Source organism: Bufo bufo, chromosome 6 (genome assembly GCF_905171765.1).
Source record: "Bufo bufo chromosome 6, aBufBuf1.1, whole genome shotgun sequence".
Taxonomy (NCBI): domain Eukaryota; kingdom Metazoa; phylum Chordata; class Amphibia; order Anura; family Bufonidae; genus Bufo; species Bufo bufo.
In genome coordinates, this window is record NC_053394.1 from 270650000 (window position 1) to 270674795 (window position 24796).

The 24796-nt window shown below is 42.5% G+C and overlaps 1 protein-coding gene across 3 annotated transcripts in view; it reads left to right on the forward strand.

Annotated features, from left to right (window-relative positions):
• LRRC20 (leucine rich repeat containing 20) overlaps positions 1-24796 on the forward strand; it is an 801757-nt gene that overhangs the window by 159600 nt on the left and 617361 nt on the right. For all 3 annotated transcript variants that reach the window (XM_040434913.1, XM_040434914.1, XM_040434911.1), the window contains one exon: positions 12131-12280. In XM_040434913.1, coding sequence (XP_040290847.1) covers positions 12131-12280 — 150 coding nt within the window. The remainder of the gene's footprint in view (positions 1-12130; positions 12281-24796) is intronic.

The window sequence follows — 24796 nt, forward strand, 5'->3', positions numbered from 1 at the left end:
CTTCATCTGTTTTCTCCATCTTGTTTTCCTTGTATAGTTTTAAAGACAAAAGGAACTGCAGACTTCTGGACCTTTCACCTCCAATAACATACCATACTTTTGCTCTATAAGATGCACCTTACCATAAGATGCACCTATGTAAAAAATGTATTTCATCATACTTCAGATCAGAACCCCAACCTTCATCAGATCTCCAATCCTCATCAGACCTCAGATCAGACACCCAATCTTAATTAGACCCCTAGTGTGCATCAGACCTCAGATTCTCATCAGACCCCCAAATCATACCTCCAACCATCAGACTTCAGATCACCCCCCCCCCCAATTTTTATCATACCCCCAAATAAGACCCACAATCTTCATCAGACCTCAGATCAGACATAAAATAAATAAAATAACTTGCCTCTCCTTCTCCAGTCTCTGCCATTACTAGGGAGATTCAATGTGCTGCATTGTGACTTGATGTCACACGTCAGATCATAATGTGAACTTATGCACACTACATCCTGACTCTCTACAGAATCAGGACACAGCACAGTGTGATGTTGGCAGAAGTCTAGGGAGCGGTAAGTAAATCCAGCAACAGGAGTGCTATATTCACAGCTCCCCAGTCCTACTGTGTACTAATGAAAGCATAAATCATGGAAGTGCTCATTAGTATTTACTTCATAAGATGCACTGCCATTTTCTACTACTTTTGGGGGGGGAAATGCGTCTTATGGAGCGAAAAATACAGTAACTTTTAAGTTTTATATATTCCTTTTATATATACTTTTACAACTGATTTATGCAAATTACCATAGGTTTAACTAATATTAAAGCATATTCATATAGTGTTTCCCATTTCATTGTATACCTTCATTTTGTGGTTTTAAGTCTTATCTAGATTGCACCATGTTCGTAAAAAAGATATGCAATTTCCCTTTCTTACATTTAGATGATCATTTGTGAATCCCATCCCTGAAGCATGTTCCTTAGTTAACATCTAAATTACTTTGGCTAGAACCAGATAGTAGCCTATTGGGCCAAAATGTAATATGCTGGATTGTGCAAGAATAGAGGAGGCTATTCTGAACACTAAGCACTGCATTTTAATAGCAGTGTTCAAGCAATAGCTTAAATTAATGCCACAAATTACTTTTTACACCTGTTAAGTATAAAACTGAGAATTCAGTTTCTGCATTTAGAAGATTTTTTGTCTGTGAGATATACAGTTGCAAGAAAAAGTATGTGAACCCTTTGGAGTGATATGGATTTCTGCACAAATTGGTCATAAAATGTGATCTGATCTTCATCTATGTCACAACAATAGACAATCACAGTCTGCTTAAACTAATAATACACAAAGAATTAAATGTTACCATGTTTTTATTGAACACACCATGTAAACATTCACAGTGCAGGGGGAAAAAGTATGTGAACCCCTAGAATAATGACATCTCCAAGAGCTAATTGGAGTGAGGTGTCAGCCAACTGGAGTCCAATCAATCAGATGAGATTGGAGGTGTTGGTTACAGCTGCCCTGCCCTATAAAAAACACACACCAGTTCTGGGTTTGTTTTTCACAAGAAGCATTGCCTGATGTGAATGATGCCTCGCACAAAAGAGCTCTCAGAAGACCTACGATTAAGAATTGTTGACTTGCATAAAGCTGGAAAAGGTTATAAAAGTATCTCCAAAAGCCTTGCTGTTCATCAGTCCACGGTAAGACAAATTGTCTGTAAATGGAGAAAGTTCAGCACTGCTGCTACTCTCCCTAGGAGTGGCCGTCCTGTAAAGATGACTGCAATAGCACAGCGCAGACTGCTCAATGAGGTGCAGAAGAATCCTAGAGTGTCAGCTAAAGACTTACAAAAGTCTCTGGCATATGCTAACATCCCTGTTAGCGAATCTACGATACGTAAAACACTAAACAAGAATGGATTTCATGGGAGGATACCACAGAGGAAGCCACTGCTGTCCAAAAAAAACATTGCTGCACGGTTACAGTTTGCACAAGAGCACCTGGATGTTCCACAGCAGTACTGGCAAAATATTCTGTGGACAGATGAAACCAAAGTTGAGTTGTTTGGAAGAAACACACAACACTATGTGTGGAGAAAAAGAGGTACAGCACACCAACATCAAAACCTCATCCCAACTGTGAAGTATGGTGGTGGGGGCATCATGGTTTGGGGCTGTGTCTGGGCCTGGACAGATTGCTATCATTGAAGGAAAAATGAATTCCCAAGTTTATCAAGACATTTTGCTGGAGAACTTAAGGTCATGTGTCCACCAGCTGAATCTCAACAGAAGATGGTTGTTGCAACAGGACAACGACCCAAAGCATAGAAGTAAATCAACAACAGAATGGCTTAAACAGAAGAAAATACGCCTTCTGGAGTGGCCTAGTCAGAGTCCTGACCTCAACCCGATTGAGATGCTGTGGCATGACCTCAAGAAAGCGATTCACACCAGACATCCCAAGAATATTGCTGAACTGAAACAGTTCTGTAAAGAGGAAGGGTCAAGAATTACTCCTGACCATTGTGCACGTCTGATCTGCAACTACAGGAAATGTTTGGTTGAAGTTATTGCTGCCAAAGGAGGTTCAACCAGTTATTAAATCCAAGGGTTCACATACCTTTTGCACCTGCACTGTGAATGTTTACATGGTGTGTTCAATAAAAACATGGTAACATTTAATTCTTTGTGTGTTATTAATTTAAGCAGACTGTGATTGTCTATTGTTGTGACTTAGATGAAGATCACATCACATTTTATTACCAATTTGTGTAGAAATCCATATAATTCCAAAGAGTTCACATACTTTTTCTTGCAACTGTAGTTGCAGTGTTTCAATTAGGAATACTATGAGAGTGCATTTTATTTAAGGGATATTTCCATAATTTAAAACAATGTCATATTTTATCACTATATGATTTGTAGTGGGCTGACTAATGATAACTAGAGTTAAGCGGACACCTGGATGTTCGGGTTCGGCAGGTTCGGCTGAACTTGAAAAAAAAGTTCAGGTTCGGGACCCGAACTTGACCCCGAACCCGAACCCCATTGAAGTCAATGGGGACTCGAACTTTTGGGCACTAAAATGGCTCTAAAATAGTCCTGGAAAGGGCTAGAGGGCTGCAAAAGGCATCAAAATGTGCTTAAGAGCATGGCAACTGTGAAGGAGGAATAGGTAGCCAACACTTATTTGTGTTATTTTTTATTTTTAAATTGGGGTATCCCCCAAAATATTGGGACATATAACAAAATAAAACTAAGAATAAGTGCACTTGAGTACAAGAATGGATGGTTGAGGCTGGTATAAATGTCTATTCTGCACAAGGTACGGATAAGTCCTGTGGGATCATTGCCTGGTTCATTTTAATAAACGTAAGCTTGTCCACATTGGCTGCGGCCTTTGATAATGCTCTCTGCCGTACTAGACACACGTTCACACTATACACTGGCTGCAGGGCAGGTCAGCACCTCCAAGGCTGACAAAGCTTTTCCACATTTTGGCCATGCTAACCCTGCCTTCTCAGGTGCTGGTGATGCCACAGCTGCCTTGGCGACCTCTTCCTCCTCCTCTGCCTTCGCCTTGTGCTTCCACTGTGCCCCCGCTGTCAGGTGGGAATGCTATCATCAGCGTGTGCTTGTAGTCGTGCATCTTCCGATCAGTAACAGATGTTTTCACTAAATTTTGTTCCCTGTCAGCAATGCAGAGCAGGGGTCCATTCACGGCAAAAGGGGGTTCATGTCACCCAGCAATAGAAAAGAGGATTTTGAGAGATTTAGGCCCCTGTCAGCAATGCAGAGCAGGGGTTCATTCACGGCAAAAGGGGGTTCATGTCACCCAGCAATAAAACAGAGGATTTTGAGATATTTAGGCCCCTGTCAGCAATGCAGAGCAGGGATTCATTCACGGCAAAAGGGTGTTCATGTCACCCAGCAATAGAACAGAGGATTTTGAGAGATTTAGGCCCCTGTCAGCAATGCAGAGCAGGGGTTCATTCACGGCAAAAGGTGGTTCATGTCACCCAGCAATACAACACAGGATTTTGAGAGATTTAGGCCTCTGTCACCCAGGCACAGCAGGGGTTCATTCACGGCAAAAGGGGATCATGTCACCCAGCAATACAACAGAGTATTTTGAGAGATTTAGGCCCCTGTCACCCAGGCACAGCAGGGGTTTGTATACGCCAAAAATGGTAACATGTCACCCGACAATTGAAAATAAGAATTTTTTCAATTTAGGGCACTAAAATTGGCACTTTTTTAAAATTAAAATGGCTCTAAAATAGTCCTTGAAAAGGCTAGAGGGATGTAAAAGGCAGTAAAATGTGCTTAAGAGCATGGCAACTGCTCTGCAAACAAATGTGGATAGGGAAATAACTTAAAATGAAATAAAATAACTAAAAATGACAAATTATTAACCAGAAACTCGGAGAAGGAGGTGGATATGGAGTCGGAGGTTGATGAGGAGGTGAATGTGGTGTTGTAGGTGGAGGCAGCAATGGAGGAGGAACAGGTAGCCAACAATGTTTTTTTTCATTTTTTATTGTGGTATGTAGCCCCCAAAATATTGGGACAAAAAAAAAAAAAGGGAAACAAAGAATCATTGCACTTGACTTGAGTACAAGAATGTATGTTTGATGGTGGTATAAATGTATATTCTGCACAAGGTACAGACAAGTCTTGTGGGATCCAAGCCTGGTTCATTTTAATGAATTTGAGCTTGTCCACGTTGGCTGTGGACAGGCGGCTGAGTCTGTCTGTAATGATGCCTCCTGCCGTGCTAAATACACGTTCAGAGAGTACACTGGCTGCAGGGCAGGCCAGCACCTCCAAGGCATACAGGGTATGCTCTGGCCATGTGGACAATTTGGAGACCCAGAAGTTGAATGGGGAAGAACCATCAGTCAGTACGTGTAGTCGTGTGCACAGGTACTGTTCCACCATGTTGTTCAAAAGCTGCCTCCTGCTAACACGCTCCATATCAGCAGTTGGGGCCGGTTGTTGCGGCGAGGTGACAAAGCTTTTCCACATGTCGGCCGTGCTAACCCTGTCTTCTGAGGTGCTGGCGCTGACACAGCTGCGTTGGCGACCTCTTCCTCCTCCCCTGCCTTCGCCTTGTGCTTCCACTTGTCCTTCGGCGTCAGTCGGGAATGCTCTCAGGAGCGCGTCTACCAGCGTGCGCCTGTAGTCGCGCATCTTCCAATCACGCTCCAGTGAGGGAATTAAGGACGGCACATTGTCTTTGTAATGGGGATCCAGCAGGGTGGCCACCCAGTAGTCAGCACACGTTAAAATGTGGGCAACTCTGCAGTTGTTGAGCAGGCACTGCAGCATGTAGTCGCTCATGTGTGCCAGGCTGCCCAGAGGTAAGGACAAGCTGTCCTCTGTGGGGGCGTATCGTCTGTGTCCTCTGTATCCCCCCAGCCACGCACCAGTGATGGGCCCGAGCTGCGATGGATGCCACCCCGCTGTGAACATGCTTCATCCCCACCCTCCTCATCCTCCAGTAGTGGGCCCTGGCTGGCCAAATTTGTACCTGGCCTCTGCTGTTGCAAAAATCCTCTTTCTGAGCCACTTCTTAAAGACTGGCCTGAAAGTGTTAGAGATGACCCCTCTTCCTCCTCCTCCTCGTCCTGGGCCACATCCTCTTCCATCATCGCCCTAAGTGTTTTCTCAAGGAGACATAGAAGTGGTATTGTAACGCTGATAACGGCATCATCGCACTGGCCATGTTGGTGGAGTACTCGAAACAGCGCAACAGGGCACACATGTCTCGCATGGAGGCCCAGTCATTGGTGGTGAAGTGGTGCTGTTCCGCATTGCGACTCACCTGTGCGTGCTACAGCTGAAACTCCACTATGGCCTACTTCTACTCACACAGTCTGTCCAGCATGTGCAAGGTGGAGTTCCACCTGGTGGGCACGTCGCATATGAGGCGGTGAGCAGGAAGGCCGAAGTTACGCTGTAGAGCAGACAGCCGAGCGGCGGCAGGATGAGAACGCCGGAAACGCACAGACGGCCCGCACTTTACGCAGCAGCTCTGACATGTCGGGGTAGTTGTGAATGAATTTCTGCACCACCAAATTCAGCACATGCGCCAGGCAAGGGATGTGCGTCAAACCGGCTAGCCCCAGCCGCCAAACACATCAGTTTCAGAACAGCCTGCTGACGTTTACCCCTGACTGTGCTGAAGTTGGTGGTGAAGGTCTGTCGCTGACTGGATGAGGAGGTGGTAGAAGAGAAGGAGGAAGCCGAGTAGGAAGAGGAGGCAACAGGAGGCAAAGAATGATAGCCTGCTATCCTTGGCGGCGGAAGGACGTGCGCCAAACAGCTCTCCACCTGGGGCCCAGCCGCCACTACATTTACCCAGTGTGCAGTTAGGGAGATATAGCGTCCCTGGCCATGCTTACTGGTCCACGTATCTGTGGTTAGGTGGACCTTGTGACAGATGGCGTTGCGCAGTACACACTTGATTTTATCCGATACTTGTGCAGGGAAGGCACGGCTCTTTTGGAGAAGTAGTGGCGGCTGGGAACGACATACTGTGGGACAGCAAGTGACATGAGCTGTTTGAAGCTGTCAGTCTCCACCAGCCTGAATGACAACATTTCAAAGATCAGTAGTTTAGAAATGCTGGCATTCAGGGCCAGGGATCGAGGGTGGCTAGGTGGGAATTTACGCTTTCTCTCAAAGGTTTGTGAGATGGAGAGCTAAACGCTTCCGTGTGACATGGTGGAGATGCTTGGTGACGGAGGTGGTGTTGTTGGTGGCACATCCTCTGTTTGCTGGGTGGCAGGTGCCAACGTTCCTCCAGAGGCAGAGGAAGAGGCCGAGGCAGCAGCAAAAGAGGGAGCAGGAGGGGCCTGAGCCCTTTCTTGGTTTTGAAGGTGCTTACTCCACTGCATCCCGTGTCTCGCATGTAGATGCCTGGTCATGCAGGTTGTGCTAAGGTTCAGAACGTTAATGCCTCGCTTCAGGCTCTGATGGCACAGCGTGCAAACCACTCGGGTCTTGTCGTCAGCACATTGTGTGAAGTGCCATGCCAGGGAACTCCTTGATGCTGCCTTTGATGTGCTATTCGGTGGTGGCGGTGGCCAGTAGCAGGCGAACTGTTTCGGCGACGGCTGCTCTGCTTTTGCACCCTGCTCCCGCTTTTGCTATGCTGTTGGCTCGGTCTCACCACTGCCTCTTCCTCCAAACTCTGAAAGCCAGTGGCACGACCTTCATTCCATGTGGGGTCTAGGACCTCATCGTCCCCTGCATCGTCTTCCACCCAGTCTTTCTCCCTGACCTCCTTTTCGGTCTGCACACTGCAGAAAGACAACGCAGTTGGCACCTGTGTTTCGTCATCATCAGAGACGTGCTGAGGTGGTATTCCCATGTCCTCATCAGGAAACATAAGTGGTTGTGCGTCAGTGCATTCTATGTCTTCCACCCCTGGGGAAGGGCTAGGTGGATGCCCTTGAGAAACCCTGCCAGCAGTGTCTTCAAACAGCATAAGAGACTGCTGCATGACTTGAGGCTCAGACAGGTTCCCCGATATGCACGGGGGTGATGTGACAGACTGATGGGCATGGGTTTCAGGCGCCACCTGTGCACTTTCTGCAGAAGACTGGATGGGAGATAATGTGAACGTGCTGGATCCACTGTCGGCCACCCAATTGACTAGCGCCTGTACTTGCTCAGGCCTTACTATCCTTAGAACGGCATTAGGCCCGACCAAATATCGCTGTAGATTCTGGCGGCTACTGGGACCTCAGGTAGTAGGTTCAGTAGGATGTATAGCTGTGGCAGAACGGCCACGTCCTCTCCCTGCACCAGAGGTTCCACCAACACCACCACCGCGACCTTGACTGTGTCCCTTATTAGATGTTTGCCTCATAGTTAGCGTTCACAAAGCAAAGTAAAAATTGGTTAATTATGTTAAAAATAATTAATCGCCAATATAAACCCTGATGTAGGGTATTGCACAATTTTTTTTTTTTAAACTCTATATGACAGCGGTATTTGTGGCCTAAATGTGACTGTATTATATGTACGTTAAATTCAAAATGAGCAGTATATGAACACTCGGTTTATTTCAACTGCAGTAAATGAATGGCCGTATTTGTGGCCTAAATGTGACTGTATTCTATGTACGTTAAATTCAAAATGAGCAGTATATGAACACACGGTTTATTTAAACCGCAGTAAACGAATGGCCGTATTTGTGGCCTAAATGTGACTGTCACCTATGCACGTGTAATCAAAGATGACCAGTATATGAACACACTATTTATTTCAACCGCAGTAAACGAATGGCCGTATTTGTGGCCTAAATGTGACTGTATTCTATGTAGGTTAAGTTCAAAATGAGCAGTATATGAACACACGGTTTATTTCAACCGCAGTAAATGAATGGCCGTATTTGTGGCCAAAATGTGACTGTATTCTATGTACGTTAAATCCAAAATGAACAGTATATGAACACACGGTTTTTTTAAACCGCAGTAAACGAATGTCCGTATTTGTGGCCTAAATGTGACTGTCACCTATGCACGTGTAATCAGAGATGACCAGTATATGAACACACGGTTTATTTCAACCGCAGTAAACGAATGGCCGTATTTGTGGCCTAAATGTGACTGTATTCTATGTACGTTAAATCCAAAATGAACAGTATATGAACACACGGTTTTTTTAAACCGCAGTAAACGAATGTCCGTATTTGTGGCCTAAATGTGACTGTCACCTATGCACGTGTAATCAGAGATGACCAGTATATGAACACACGGTTTATTTCAACCGCAGTAAACGAATGGCCGTATTTGTGGCCTAAATGTGACTGTATTCTATGTACTTTAAATTCAAAATGAGCAGTATATGAACACACAGTTTATTTCAACCACAGTAAACGAATGGCCGTATTTGTGGTCTAAATGTGACTGTATTCTATATACGTTAAATTCAAAATGAGCAGTATATGAACACACGGTTTATTTAAACCGCAGTAAACGAATGGCCGTATTTGTGGCCTAAATGTGACTGTCACCTATGCATGTGTAATCAAAGATGACCAGTATATGAACACACGGTTTATTTCAACCGCAGTAAATGAATGGCCGTATTTGTGGCCTTAATGTGACTGTATTCTATGTACGTTAAATTGTGACTGCACGTGTAATCAAAGATGACCAGTATATGAAAAAAATAAATTTTTAAGCACGGTCAGCAAAAAAGCTGTATTTCTGGACTAGCAGACATGCAGATAGATAGTGCTGCACCAGCATGTCTGCATAAAATGGCTGCCGATTAGGTATTCATAGTGACAAACTGAAGTAAAAAAAAAAAAGCGTTTTCAACAGAAGTTGGCTCAGTGCAGGCTTAAAAAAACTGTGCACTGCACCCACAAAACACATTGGATTGAGAACGCTGAGTTATAAGGCAGTTCTTCTTAGTATTTATCCCTGATCTGTCCCTAACAGCAGCAGCATCCTCTCCTTACACTAAGAATAGCAGAGTGACGTGCAGCGCTACGTGACTCAGCCTTATATAGAGGCTGGGTCACATGCTGCAGTTGGCCAATCACAGCCATGCCAATAGTAGGCATGGCTGTGATGGCTTCTAAGGACACATAGTTAAACGCTGGTTGATTGGCTGCTTTGCAGCCTTTCAAAAAGCGCCATAAAAATTGCCGAACACCGAACACGAACCTGAACTTTTACGTAAATGTTCGGGTTCGGGTCTGGGTCCGGGTCCAAAAAAAGCTAAAGTTCGGTACGAACCTGAACCTTACAGTTCGAGTTCGCTCAACTCTATTCCTGAGCCTGCAAATTGTCTCTCAGTCTGATTCAGTAGGAATCACAATCATGGGAAAGACTGCTGACCTGACAGTTGTGCAGAAAACCATCATTGACACCCTCCATAAGGAGGGAAAGCCTTAAAAGGTAATTGCAAAACAAGTTGGATGTTCCCAAAGTGCTGTATCAAAGAACATTAATAGAAAGTTATGTGGAAGGGACAAGTGTGGAAGAAAAATCTGCACAAGCAGCAGTGATGACCGCAGCCTGGAGAGGATTGTCAGGAAACAGCCATTCAAAAGTGTTGGGGACGTTCACAAGGAGTGGACTGAGGCTGGAGTTGGTCTATCAAGAGTAGTGATGAGCAGCAGGGGTCATATTCGAATTCACAATATTTTGCAAATATTTTGTAGAATATTAGTTGAATATTCACTAATTCCAATATTCGCTATATTCAACTTTTTTTTTTTACTCGAAAAATCGGAAATGTAATGAGCAATACAGGCGTGGATCAAAAAGGAATATATAGCACTATAGAATATAGTGCTATATATTAGTTTTTTAGAATATTCGTCATTTTTTTCCATCGGAAGTTATGTTTCCTCCCCCTTCTTAAGTTACTTGTCAAGCAATTTAAGCAGGGAGGAATCATGACTTCAGATGGAAAAAAATGACGAATATTCTAAAAAACAAATATACTGTATAGCACTATGTTCAATATAGTGATATATATTAGTTTTTTGAATATTCGGCAATGACAAATATTCTAAAGAATGAATATATAGCACTATATTCGATACAGTGCCGTATATTAGTTTTTTTTAATATTCGTCATTTTTTTCCATCTGAAGTCATGATTCCTCCCTGCTTAAATTGCTTGACAAGCAACTTAAGAAGGGGGAGGAAACATAACTTCAGATGGAAAAAAATTATGAATATTCAAAAAAATTTATATATAGCACTATATTCAATATAGTGATATATATTCTTTTTTGAACCACGCCTATATTGAACGCGTAATATTCGCATATTACGCGATCATTACATTGCCGATTTTCCTAGTAAACAAAATGACGAATATTCGAAAAACAAATATATAGCACTATATTAGAAATATTCGCGAATTCTCGAAGTTGCGATATTCGTGATAAATATTCGTAATTCGAATATTCACGTTCAACACTAATCAAGAGCCCCCCCACACAGACGGATAATGGACATGGGCTTCAAATGTTGTTTTCCTCTTGTCAAGCCTCTACTGAACAACAAACAACGTCAGAAGCATCTTACCTGGGCTAAAGAAAAAATAGAACTGGTCTGTTGCTCAGTGGTCCAAAGTCCTCTTTTCTGATGAGAACAACTTTTGCATCTCATTTGGAAACCGAGGACCCAGAGTCTGGAGGAAGAATGGAGAGGCACACAATGCAATATGCTTGAAGTCCAGTGTGAAGTTTCCAAAGTCTGTGTTGATTTGGGGAGCCATGTCATCTGCTGGTATTGGTCCACTGTGCTTCATTAAGTCCAGAGTCAACGCAACCGTCTACCAGGAGATTTTGGAGCACTTCATGCTTCCTTCAGCAGACAAGCTTTATAGAGATGGTGACTTCATTTTCCAGCAGGGCTTGGCCCCTGCCCACACTGTCAAAAGTACCAAAACCTGGTTCAATGACCATGGGATTACTGTGCTTGATTGGCCAGCAAACTCGCCTGACCTGAACCCCATAGAGAATCTATGGAGCATTGCCAAGAGAAAGATGAGAGACATGAGACCGAACAATGCAAAAGAACTAAAGGCTGCTATTGAAGCATCCTGGTCTTCCATAACACCTCAGCAGTGCCATAGGCTAATAGCATCCATGCCACGACGCATTGAGGCAGTAATTGATGCAAAAGGGGTCCAAACCAAGTATAGAGTACATATGCATGATTATAGGTCCTACATTTTTCTATTTAACATTCTTTTTTTATTGATTTCATGTAATATTCTAATTTTCTGAGATTGTGAATTTGGGGTTTTCATAAGCTGTAAGCCATAATCATCCAAATTATAACAAATAAAGGCTTGAAATATCTCTCTTTGCATGTATTGAGTCTATCTCATATAATAGTTTCACCTTTTAAGTTGCATTACTGAAATAAATGAACTTTTGCACGATATTCAAATCTTTCAAGTTTCACCTGTATTGTTTACTTTGCATCTACTTTATTCCCTACACATTAGAAGCACAGGTCAGTACCGAGTCTGCCTCAAATTATAATAAAAAAAGTGAACATCTAGTTCCAATGGAAAATAATACAATTATATTTAATCACTTTCTATTACTGATTTCATAATTTTTTCTTTCCTTCAGATCTATCGGGCTGTTCTCTGACCTCTTTCCCGGTCGGGCTGTATTTGTCCACAAGTTCAGTTGCTGACAAAATCTTCTCAATTTCACTGGCTAATAATGAGTTGAAAAGTCTGACAGGAAAATTCTTTACTGTTTTCAAAGAAGTACAAGGTATGAGCAGATATCTCAGTATGTTGTATAGCTAATAAAATGTCACCGTTTATGTGGGAACCTGCAGTTGTCCATGTTGAGGTCCTATATACTATACACTGTATGGATTGAACTTGTCAGTACTGGTGGTGATATTCCCCCTTGTGGAATCTCCTGATAATTCCTTGGATCACATGGATATTCTACTGAATTCAGTAAGAAATGTATAATGTGCCCCAAACCCAATGAATCCCCCCCCTTCATGCATGGTGGTGCTGGGAAATGGAACATTTTTTCCCATAAATCTGCATAGATTACAACTGATTTCTGGGTATTATTGCAGTGGTGCTACCAGTAATCTATTTAAATTGTAACTGCTGTTTCATTTTTTATACCCTAATAGTATAGTACACCCTGCTGTATAAATGCTTTTGTGCTTTATAATTTAAACTTTTTCAGTTTCACCTCATAATAACACCCAGAAATGCGTGTCACTTTCACATTGAGCAGGACTCTTTTCACAGCATTACAAAAAAAAAAAAAAATGGCTGCATACCGTTATATATACAAACAATAGAGCTAAGAAATGGGGGTCATTCTAGATAAAAGTGGTACAATACCAACTATAAATGAGTTGGCTTCCGCAGATGGGTCCCTAACACTAAATATACTGCCTCACTTTGGACTTACTTTTGCCTACAGTATTCAGGGCAGTGTAGGAACCAGCTACAAACTCTGCTCAGAAGTCCCAGGTAGATGGGCGTGTTCAGTCTAAAAGAGGTGCTCTTTTCACAGCATTGTCTTGTGCAGCCGCCTCCTCTCTGATATAAAAAAGAGATGGGGAGAGCACTAGGAGGAGGAGGAGCACAGCCTTGAGTGCCTGGGCTCCGGCAGAAAGTGGACGTAGGAGGGCTGCTTTAGATGCTGCTTTCTCCTGAATGGTAGCAGCTAGAAACATGCAATTAGTCTTGTTTGAAATCTGAAAGTCAAGAGGAGAAATCACTGTTAGAAATCGAGTTGGGAATAATCGTGGGTAAAACCTGCTTTTACTTTCACTTTCAGCTGCATTCATTGCATCCCGATTTCTATCAGTGATATCTTCCACTGTACTGAACATATTGCTGTCATTCTGGTATTGTCTGGAATGTCAGCTTTCAAACAATACAAAACCCATATCTCTAGCTAGTACCAAACCAGAGATATGGGCAGTTAAAGTAGCCCCCGCTCCTTGTCAGTCTGGATGAAGAGAGGGAGCAGCTGCAGAGCTGACAGGAGGAGAGAAAGATAGTAAAAAAATATATAGAAATGTAGAAAGGTGACATTATCATTAGGGTAGGGACCCCCAATAATAAAATTACATTATTTTCACCACACAGTGAATGCCGTAAAAAAAAAAGTTCCACAAAATAATGTAAAAATGCTGCTGCTTTTTTATCTTTCCCCCTAAAAATAAAACAATAAAAGTTATTTAATACACAATATATACCCCAAAATGGTTCCTAAAAAAAACTTTTATTGTGACTATTAAGAGGCTACAACAAATGCTTACTGATTTCATGTCATTGCAGGGCTTTTCTCTGGTTAGCTGTATGTGAGAGGATACACACTGCTCTGGGGTAGTGGGGCAGTTATCTGCATTCTGATTGGTCCCATCATGTGAGGAGAGCAAAGGGTTATGGGAAGTGAGGGAAATACAGGATGGCCATAAGGACATGGCAAACATCATCACAGGAAGAGCAGCAGAGGCCATGTTAGGAAGATGCTGAAATAGAGGCACAGAGAAATAGGGTTGCTAAGGGCTGAATACAGACATCAGAGAGGTAAAATTAACTGAAAAATAAAGCTTCATGAACACCTTCCCTTCAGCATCACATATGTTAGGAATTTCATTTATGGTAGTGAAATGGCAGTTACACTTTAATGTCATTTCTCACAAAAATAGATTTTCCAAAGTGGACAACACCTTTAAAGACCTGTGTTGTACAGAGCACATTGGAAACTTGCCCCACTAAGTTGCGTTAACCTAGCGGCTCCATTTTGCTAATTCTAAAGATTTCAAGTTAAACCTTCTTATTACAGACGGTTTTCTTATGCTACAAGGTATCCACCCAGCAAAAAATTAAGGCTTTATGTCCATGATTGTGTCCATATTTTGGTTCATAAAATATAGATACCCTCGGTGTGCATTCCGGGTATATAGTATTGTAGATCCTTTCTATCCCTAGTGGCCAATTGTCCCTCCAGAGATACTGGTGATATAGCATCGATAGAAGATACAGCCTAATAACTCACATATAGCTGTTTTGGATATATTAGTGTTCTTCAAGGCAAGGTATAGAAACTTGGATGCTTTGAGAGCACTAGTCCAGTTAGGCAACAAGGCTTGGGTGAGGAGGAACCAAACACCCTCTTTTCTAGGCTATTTGTATTCACTCCCATCACAAATCTGAATGCTTTAGGGGGAAACATAGTCATTTTATTTTGTATATATCATCAGTAAGTAACTTTCACTGGAAACAAGTGGAACTCAACATTTTGGGTGAGGCTACACACAGACTTTTTGTAGTGAGATTTTTCCTATTTCAATTATCGAGCCACAGCTGTTGTCCAAAGGAAAGCATTAAACTGCATATAACGTAGTACACTCCTGTAAACTGCCACTGTTACCTAGTATAGAAAATCAATCTGGTAGCACTAGGTTTATCCTAAGTAGTTAGCATTGATCAGTAATTTATCAGACAGCAGCTACATTTGATGTGCTACATAGATTTAGCGCAAAATGTTAGGTACGGCGGGGCTTGCATGCTTCGACTGCTACATGCCGCTAAAACCCTGCCCACTCATAGAGGCCAGTGGCATTACAATTTTAACGGTAAAACCTTGGGTTTATCCAAAATTGTGCATCTATTGGTCACCCCAAAACATGTAAATCCAGCAATACAGCAGTCCTTTCTATAACATCTTATTTGTCATTAGCATTTATAAGTTTTACTGTTAAATGCTATAGCTTGTTCATCTGCGAAGTGACATTTTAAAAGCTGTCATGCTCTTGACCTACTTTGTTCAAACCATTGTTTTTCCTTTCCACTTTGAAAGTACTAAGCGTTTCCAACTTTTGTTAAAGTGAAGTTCGGCAATCTTTTGTCCACATCACTGCCCACACATTAGACCCTTATGAAAAGGACATGACCGGCCTGATACCTGCTATTCAGCAATTAACTACAGTAATGTGTTTTAGCGTTTGAATGCCTTTTTATTTCTGGGAAATAATTGGAGTCTTGGATGTTTCTTTCCATTTCTGACTTGCGTATCACTTAAGCTACATTCACACGAACGTACGTATTTTGTTTCCGTGTCCGTTCTGTTTTTTTGCAGATAGGATGCAGACCTATTCATTTTAATGGATCCGCAAAAAATGCGGACAGCACACCGTGTGCTATCCGCATCCGTATGTCCGTTCGTAGCCCCGCAAAAAAGATAGAACATGTCCTAATCTTGTCAGTTTTGCTGACAAGGATAGGCATTGTTACAATGGATCCGCAAAAAAAATGGATGCCATTTGGAACGTCATACGTTTTTTTGAGGATCCGCAATTTGCGTACTGCAACACACATACAGTCGTGTGAATGTAGCCTTAACATAACATCTGCCATTGTATTGAATGCACAGTAGAGATGTCGCAAACATAAAATTTTCCGTTCGTGAACGGCGAACGCGGATTTCCGCAAATGTTCGCGAACCGGGCAAACCGCCGTAGACTTCAATAGGCAGGCGAATTTTAAAGCCCACAGGGACTCTTTCTGGCCACAATAGTGATGGAAAAGTTGTTTCAAGGGGACTAACACCTGGACTGTGGCATGCCGGAGGGGGATCCATGGCAAAACTCCCATGGAAAATTACGTAGTTGACGCAGAGTCGGGTTTTAATCCATAAAGGGCATAAATCACCTAACATTCCTAAATTGTTTGGAATAACATGCTTTAAAACATCCAGTGTGTGTATACGATCAGGTATGATGTTGTATCGATCAGGTAGTGTAAGGGTTACACCCGCTTCACAGTAACAGACCAAACTCTGACAGACCAAACTCCCCGTTTAACGCACCGCAAACAACCGCAAACAGTCCATTTGCACAACCACAAACTCCCCATTTGCACAAGGTTGGATACCAAGCTAGCCATATCCCGTTCCTTGTCCTCACTGACGTCATTGAAGGTCTCTTCCTCCACCCAACCACGTACAACACCAAGGGTCCCCGAAAGGTGACAACAAGCCCCCTGGGATGCCTGCTGTGGTTGGTCTTCCACCTCCTCAAAGCCACCTTCCTCCTCTGACTCCTCTTCTTCAAACTCCTCTCTCTGCGTTGCCGCAGGTCCAGCAATCGACGACGACAAGGCTGCTTCTGGTGGTGATGGTGACCACAACTCTTCCTCTTCATGCTCATCTACGGCCTGATCCAGCACTCTTTGCAGGGCACGCTCCAGAAAAAACGCATATGGGATGAGGTCGATGATGTTGCCTTGGGTTTGACTGACCAGGTTTTTCACCTCCGCAAAAGGACGCATGAGCCTACAGCCATTGTGCATGAGTGTTCAGTAACATGGCCCAAAAATACCCAGCTCCGCAGAGGCTGTCCTCTTTTTTTAAAATTAAAATAATCTGTTCTTACCAGTTTAATCTCTGTTTTGTCCCCTATCAGGGGCCGGTGTATGGAATAGATTTTAGGAACCGAGAGATGGAAAAAGATGCTTGGTTGGTCCTCTTACTTCCAATTTGGGGTACTGCGTGTGCGCCGTGCAATGTACTGTGCCACCCTATATGGGTGGTATGTTAAGTAGTACTATTCCTATCAGTTTAATCCCTGTTACGTCCCCTATCAGGGGCCAGTGTATGGAATAGATTTTAGGAACCGGGAGATGGAAAAAGATGCTTGGTTGGTCCTCTTACTTCCAATTTGGGGCACTGCGCTTGCGCCGTGCAATGTACTGTGCCACCCTATATGAGTGGTGTGCTAAGTAGTACTATTCTTATCAGTTTAATCCCTGTTACGTCCCCTATCAGGGGATGTGTATCGAATAGATTTTAGACAACCGCAAAGAGTTGTCAATAGTTGACACACTCATGACATAAATTTCATTCCTCTATGCGTCAATCTTGGTGTAGTGATGACTGTGCTCGTGCGCACGTTTGGGAGATTGCAGGCGATGGCAGTTTTTCAAAGCCTATGGTCATGCTGAGGTAGTTCAGTGACAGTTAAGTGACCCAGAAAACAATGATTCTGCAGTGTGGGCCCATTGTTGGCCTAGTAGGCTTTGATGATCACCTTAGATGATCACAAAGAAAATTAATGTTTTTTTCTATGCAAAATTATCCAACCGATCGCTTTTGGTCTGTTCACAATGAAGCAACGACCTTATCATCTGGGCTGTGCCAACATTGCCATTGCCAACACACTTATAGAGGTGATCGCTTCATTGTGATACGCAAGCCCCTTCACCACAACAAGGTAACGATCACGAAGGGGAATTGACACATGTATGTGCATTTTTTTGTTTTGTTTTTGCAGCCACAGTGCAGCACCAGAGGCCAGAAAAATTAGGCATGTAAACATGCCTGAAAAATTAGGTATTGTTGCAGCCGCTGGAAAAATTTATGTTTTCCAGGCAGAAAGTGCACTAAAACATTGTGGCTTGAACCCTAGTTGGTGGCGGAGAAGTCACGCAAGTCATCCGGCATGCAGAGATTAAATACAGCAGCGTGTGGACCATTTTTAGCCCAAGGCATCTCATCAAGCCTTTTTTAGTCAAATGCATCCCCCACTGTCAGTCCCTTCGGGATCCATGCCTCATTCATCTTAATAAAGGTGAGTTAATCTAGACTTTTTTGACCTAGGCGACTTCTCTTCTCAGTGACAATACCTCCTGCTGCGCTGAAGGTCCTTTCTGACAGGACACTTGAAGCGGGGCAGGCCAGAAGTTCTATCGCAAATTGGGATAGCTCAGGCCACAGGTCATGCCTGCACACCCAGTAGTCAAGGGGTTCATCGCTCCTCAGAGTGTCGATATCTGCAGTTAAGGCGAGGTAGTCTGCTACCTTTCGGTCGAGTCGTTCTCTGAGGGTGGACCCCGAAGGGCTGTGGCGATGCGTAGGACTTAAAAAGCTCTGCATGTCCTCCATCAACAACACGTCTGTAAAGCGTCCTGTCCTTGCCGGCGTGGTCATGGTAGGAGGAGGATTACTTTCACCTCTTCCCCTGTTAGATTCCTGTTGTGCTGTGACATCACCCTTATACGCTGTGTAAAGCATACTTTTTAACTTGTTTTGTAACTGCTGCATCCTTTCCGACTTCCGGTAATTCGGTAACATTTCAGCCACTTTCTGCTTATACCGGGGGTCTAGTAGCGTGGCCACCCAGTACAGGTCGTTCTCCTTCAGCCTTTTTATACGAGGGTCCCTCAACAGGCACGACAGCATGAAAGACCCCATTTGCACAAGGTTGGATGCCGAGCTACTCATGTCCCTTTCCTCGTCCTCACTGATCTCATTGAAGGTCTGTTCTTCCCCCCAGCCTCGTACAACACCACGGGTACCAGATAGGTGACAACGAGCACCCTGGGATGCCTGCTGTGGTTGGTCTTCCTACTCCTCAAAGCCACATTCCTCCTCTGACTCCTCTTCCTCAGACTCCTCTTCCAGCGTTGCCGCAGGTCCAGCAAGCGATGCTGATAAGGCTGTTTCTGGTGGTGATGGTGACCACAACTCTTCCTCTTCCTCTTCACGCTCATCTACGGCCTGATCCAGCACTCTTCGCAGGGCACGCTCCAGGAAGAAAACAAATGAGATGATGTCGCTGATGGTGCCTTCAGTGCAACTGACTAGGTTTGTCACCTCCTCAAAAAGACGCATGAGCCTAAAAAAAATACCCAGCTCCGCAGAGGCTGTCCTAGCACCTCGGTCATACAAATACTCTTTGACGGCTTTTTCTTGTTGGAGCAGGCGGTCGAACATTAGGAGTGCTGAATTCCAACGTGTCGGGCTGTTGCAAATCAAGCTGGCATGTTGTTTCGCCGCTGAATATCTGAAAAGTGCGCCATGGCCGTGTACGAACGCCTGAAATGGCCACACACCTTCCTGGCCTGCTTGAGGACGTCCTGTCAGCCACTGATCCACCTGTGCGTTCAGGGCGGACAGGAGTGCTGGTTCGGTGTGACTCTCTGCTTTCAGTCAAGTCAACCCGCGGCAAACGCAAACAAGCGATGTTTGCCGGGAACTGTTCGCCGGCGAATAGTTCGGGACATCTCTAATGCACAGTAGCCGTTACAGGTGGTTGGCCTGAAGACAACCCCTTTTTAAAATAATGCTGGTGACGTGTGACACATCTGGCTTCTCTTACCACCACTGCATCAAGACTTTCATTGGCTATCACATGAGTAATGGCTGTCCATGGAATGTATGAACATGCCAGGTCCATCAGAGAGAACCAGGCTTACAGAGACATTATCCGTTCTAACACATAAATGGGGTCCTGACTAGAGTTGTCCCGAACTATTCGCCGGCGAACAGTTCCCGTCGAACATAGCTTGTTTGCGTTCGCAGCGGCGGGGGAACATATGCGATGTTCGGTCCGCCCCCTATACATCATCATTGAGCAAACTTTGACCCTGTAACTCACAGTCAGCAGACACATTCCAGCCAATCAGCATACCCTCCCTCCCAGACCCTCCCACCTCCTATCAAAAAGCAAGGACAGCATCCATCTTAGATTCATTCTGAAGCTGCAGTGTCACAAATTTGACTAAGTTGTAATCGCAATGCGATTAATACAGGTTATATTAATCGCATTGCGAATTCAACTTAGAGCTTGGTTCCTAATGGTTGTATTGCTAGAATATAACGAAGATTGAGACTATAGTGCTATATTCGTTATATTCGTCAATTCTAGCAATACAACCATTAGGAACTCAGATCTAAGTTGTAATCGCAATGCGATTAATACAGGTTATATTAATCGCATTGCAAATTCAACTTAGAGCTGGGTTCCTAATGGTTGTATTGCTAGAATATAACGAAGATTGAGAATATAGTGCTATATTCGTTATATTCGTCAATTCTAGCAAAACAACCATTAGGAACTTAGCTCTAAGTTGAATTCGTTATGCGATTAATGCAGGTTATATTAATCGCATTGCGAATTCAACTAACCCGACTCTGCGTCAACTACGTACTTTTCCATGGGAGTTTTGCCATGGATCCCCCTCCGGCATGCCACAGTCCAGGTGTTAGTCCCCTTGAAACAACTTTTCCATCACTATTGTGGCCAGAAAGAGTCCCTGTGGGTTTTAAAATTCGCCTGTCTATTGAAGTCTATGGAGGTTCGCCCGGTTCGCCCGTTCGCCAACATTTGCGTAAATTTGCGCTCGCCGTTCACGAACGGAAAATTTTATGTTCGCGACATCTCTAGTCCTGAACAGTAGACCCTTCAATTGACATCCATATGCTATATTAGAGCTTATGGGCAGGAGTTATCATCCTCAGACAGTCCCTTTAAAAGGCAAATAATACTGGTGGAGCTTCGTTTATGACATCAGAAGAATGAATTATCACAATTTCTCTACTGTTCTTAGGGAATCTTGCGAATTTAAATTTCAAGCAGTTAGCAGAACATACAATTGGGAATTTGTCCATTAGAAATAATAAAGGGATACCGTGCACTAAAATGCCTCGCAAAAACGTGTTGTCCTGCCTGTCAGGAGAATACCCGCGGTGTTATAGTAACTTCTATTTACCTTATGATTGAGTCCTTCTTTTCACACGTGTATCTCCCTCTGTAGCTGGTTCGGAACCCACACTATCGCGGATCAGATGCTGTAATTGACAGCTCCCGCCCCAGCCGGGATGCTGTACAAGAAAAGGAGTTAGCGGCTTGCGCTCTCACGGAGCAGCTTGTGACGTCACTCCTGCAACTACGGATGGTTGCAGGCATCAAGATTCCTCCGACGCGTTTCAGACAGATCGCTGTGAGAATTACTTGACTCTCTTCAGTGCCCTCTTTATATCCACTCACTCTTAGGTTTTAGTTTTTGACTCCTTCTTGTCCGCTATATAGTGTGGTGTACTTGTCATGATGGAGAGATTTTTTTTATTATTATTTATTATTCAAAGGCAAACAGTTCTATTTCAGTCAGTGTTTAGGCCACTGGGTATCAGGGAGTTCATATTGGACATTTCTTTAACAAAGTCACCTCCCCTTTTATTTTTCCTCACTATTTCTATCCCACAAAATATTGAGCCAGTTAAATTTCCTACATGCTTTTCTTTGTAGTGGGGTGATAACGGATGTCCCTCTGATTTCCTCTGGATATTGTATACATGTTCCCCTATTCTTTTCCTTAATTGTCTTTTTGTTCGACCAATGTATACTTTATTACAGGGGCATGTAATTATGTATATTACTCCCCAACTCACCAACAAGGGATGAATTGCTTGATGTTCTGTTTGTATGAGCCATCACTATTAGTTATTTTAGAATTGTATTACTTCGTGATTTCTTGCATCCCACACATCATTTACAGGGATAAAATCCATTTGAACGACTATCTGTTTTAGCATGTTTCTCACTACTGTTGTTTGTTGCCATACATTTATTTGTAGATGCCACCATGCTACCTATATTTTTAGCTTTTCGATATACAATTCTGGGTTCTGCGGCAATCAATTCGCCAATTATTTTATCTTCTTTAAGGATGTCCCAGTGTTTTTTAATGAGTTTCTTAAAGTATGGTACCTGGCTATTGTATGGTATAATAATTGGGGGAATCAGTGCTGCTTCTTCTGTTTTCGTTTTTTCTATCTCCCTCTCCTCTAACATTGCTTGTCAATTTAAATGGCCTATTTCTGTTTTATGTTGTATTCATTTATATCTACTGTAGCCCTTAGATTCAAGTTTATTTTGCATAAATTCTGCCTCCCTTTCATATTCCTCTCTTTCTGTGCATTTTCTCTTGATCTGTAGGAACTGACTCTGCGGTATATTCTCTAACCAGCGTGGTAAATGGCAGCTTTCTCCATTGCAATAATATTTGCATCAGTCGGCTTGTTTTTGTGCATATTTTATCCCCTTCAATATATATTGTCAAGTCTAAGAAATGTATTTCTTGTTTGCTGTAGCTAGGCGCGAATTCTAAATAAAACCAGTTTTTATTTATATTTTTTTAAAAGTCCAGTAAGCTTTCTCCCCCCCCATATAAAAATTATGTAGTCGATAAAACGTCGCCATAGGACAAGGCCTGCCCAGAGCTCGCCATCTGGTTGGATATATTGATGCTCCACCTACGTGCAGATTTGCGGACGCCGATGCGAACCTCGTCCCCATCGTGGTCCCCCATGTCTGGAGGTAAAAATCTTCATTATATATAAAATAGTTTATTCGTAAAATAAACATGATACATTCGCCTTGATACTCAATTTGTGATTCTGGCATTTCGCCCTTCATTCTTAAAAAATATTTCGTTGTGTCGCATCCTTTTTGGTTTTCAATTAATGTATACAGAGATTTGACATCTAGCATGCCAATTATATAGTTCTCTTTTCATTTGATATTGTTTAAAATCTGTAATGTGTGTTTGGTATCCTTTAGGTATGTAGCAGGGAGTGCCTATGCATGCGGTTGCAGGTGCTGGTCTACATATTTGGACAGTGCACTTGTTAAACAATCTATACCAGACACAATTGTTCTGCCCGGTGGGTTTTGTGGGTTTTTGTGTATTTTAGGGTTGTCGTAGAATGTCGCAATCTTTGGTTGTTCTACAGTATATTAATAAATGTAGCTTCCTTTTTATATAAAATCCCTAGATTCCTTCCTTTTTGGACCAATGTTTTCAGTTCTTTTTTAAAACTCACTGTATTCTTTGCCTCTGTGTGGTAGTCTTCCTTATTCATTATAAAATTGCCCCCGCCTTTATCGGCAGGTCAGATGATGATCTTATTATTGTCCTGCATGGAGATGATTCCTTTTTTCTCTTCCCTGGTTACATTAGTAATGTATCGGGGGTGTTTTGGTTGTCGGGTTTTTCCTATGTCTTTTGGCACTTGGTTCATGAAGGTATTAAGGGCAGGGGAATATTCTTGTAACGGATGGCATTTAGATTTGGGTTTTAAATCTGTATGTCTAAATTGATCTATACTTTCTTTATCATTAATTTGTTCTTTTTTGTGTGTTTCTGCCCCCTTTGCGGATTTTTTTAAGAAGTATTTTTTTCAGTGCTAGTCTCCTCATGAATTTTCTGACACTTATGAATGCTTCAAAATTATTGAAGAATACAGTTGGGGAAAATTTTAAACCCTTTTTTAAAATACGTTCTTCTATTTTAGTGAGCTTATAATTGCTTAAATTATGTCTTGTATATTTCTCTTCTGTTAGTTGTTTTTTCTTTTTGGCGAGTCTTCCCCCCCATACATCCCCTCTTTTGTTTTAATTTTTTCGCACCTGGAAAAAATCCTGTTTTACTGTCTTTTTTGTTACGGATTTTCTTCTGCCTTCATCTATGTTTCCTTTTGGAGTTTTAGTTTCGCTCATTTTTTCGCCTTCCTTGTTTTCCTGTGTTCCTTTTCCCACCTTCCCTTTTGGATTTTCTACCTAATTTGCTTCTACAGTTGTTCTATTTTTTTTCTTGGGATTAGTTCCTCTATTCCTTTTATCTTCTTTTTTTTTTACTTTTCTTTTCCCTTTCCTCTTTCTTTTTCAATTGTTTCTGTTTCTTCTTTTTTTCTCTTCTTCATCAGTGATCTGGCTAAGGGGGCTAAAGCGGTTCTGTGTAGGAACTTCTGGGTTGTGTATTTTTACTAATGGTGATACAGGAGCACTATAATTTTGATCCTTATAATTCTTCGACATCATTATGTGTCATAAAAATAGATTTGTGATCGCTCTGTGATTCTGGCGAGTATTTTCAAACGAGTTAAAGTTTCCCCCCACCTCATTTTCAGCAATTTTTATTGGGAGTGAATCTCTGTTAAATTTCTGCATCTTTTTATCTTTTATCTCTTCCTCTTTTATATGTATTCTCCTCTTTATGTTGTTCAGGTTGTATCTCTGGATGGTCTTTCCATGGTCTCAATTTTTCAAACAGTTCTCCTATCTCCCTACTTGTAGTAATTAATCTATGTCTTCTTTTGGCCCTCCTCTTAAAATCATGGTTTGCTCCCACTCTCTAAGGATACTTTATCACCTATGTCTCCCGATAACGTTTTTTCCACCTTCAGCCCTTTTGGGATTATGTACCATTCTATATATGGTATTTTTCTAATGTTGTTGTTTCCCATAAATCTTTCATTTCCCTTATTAATAAATATTCCAATTGTTGCAATGTATTTTTTTATAAAAGGGAAATGTAAGTTATAATCCATATTGTTGCTTGTTTGGTCTTAGGTGGTCCAAAAATGGTTTGGACCCTTTGGATTAGCTTTTTCCTGTCCCACCATAATTCAGACATTACTGTGGGTATAGGTGGTAAAACAGGATTTTTGGCAGCTCGCTTG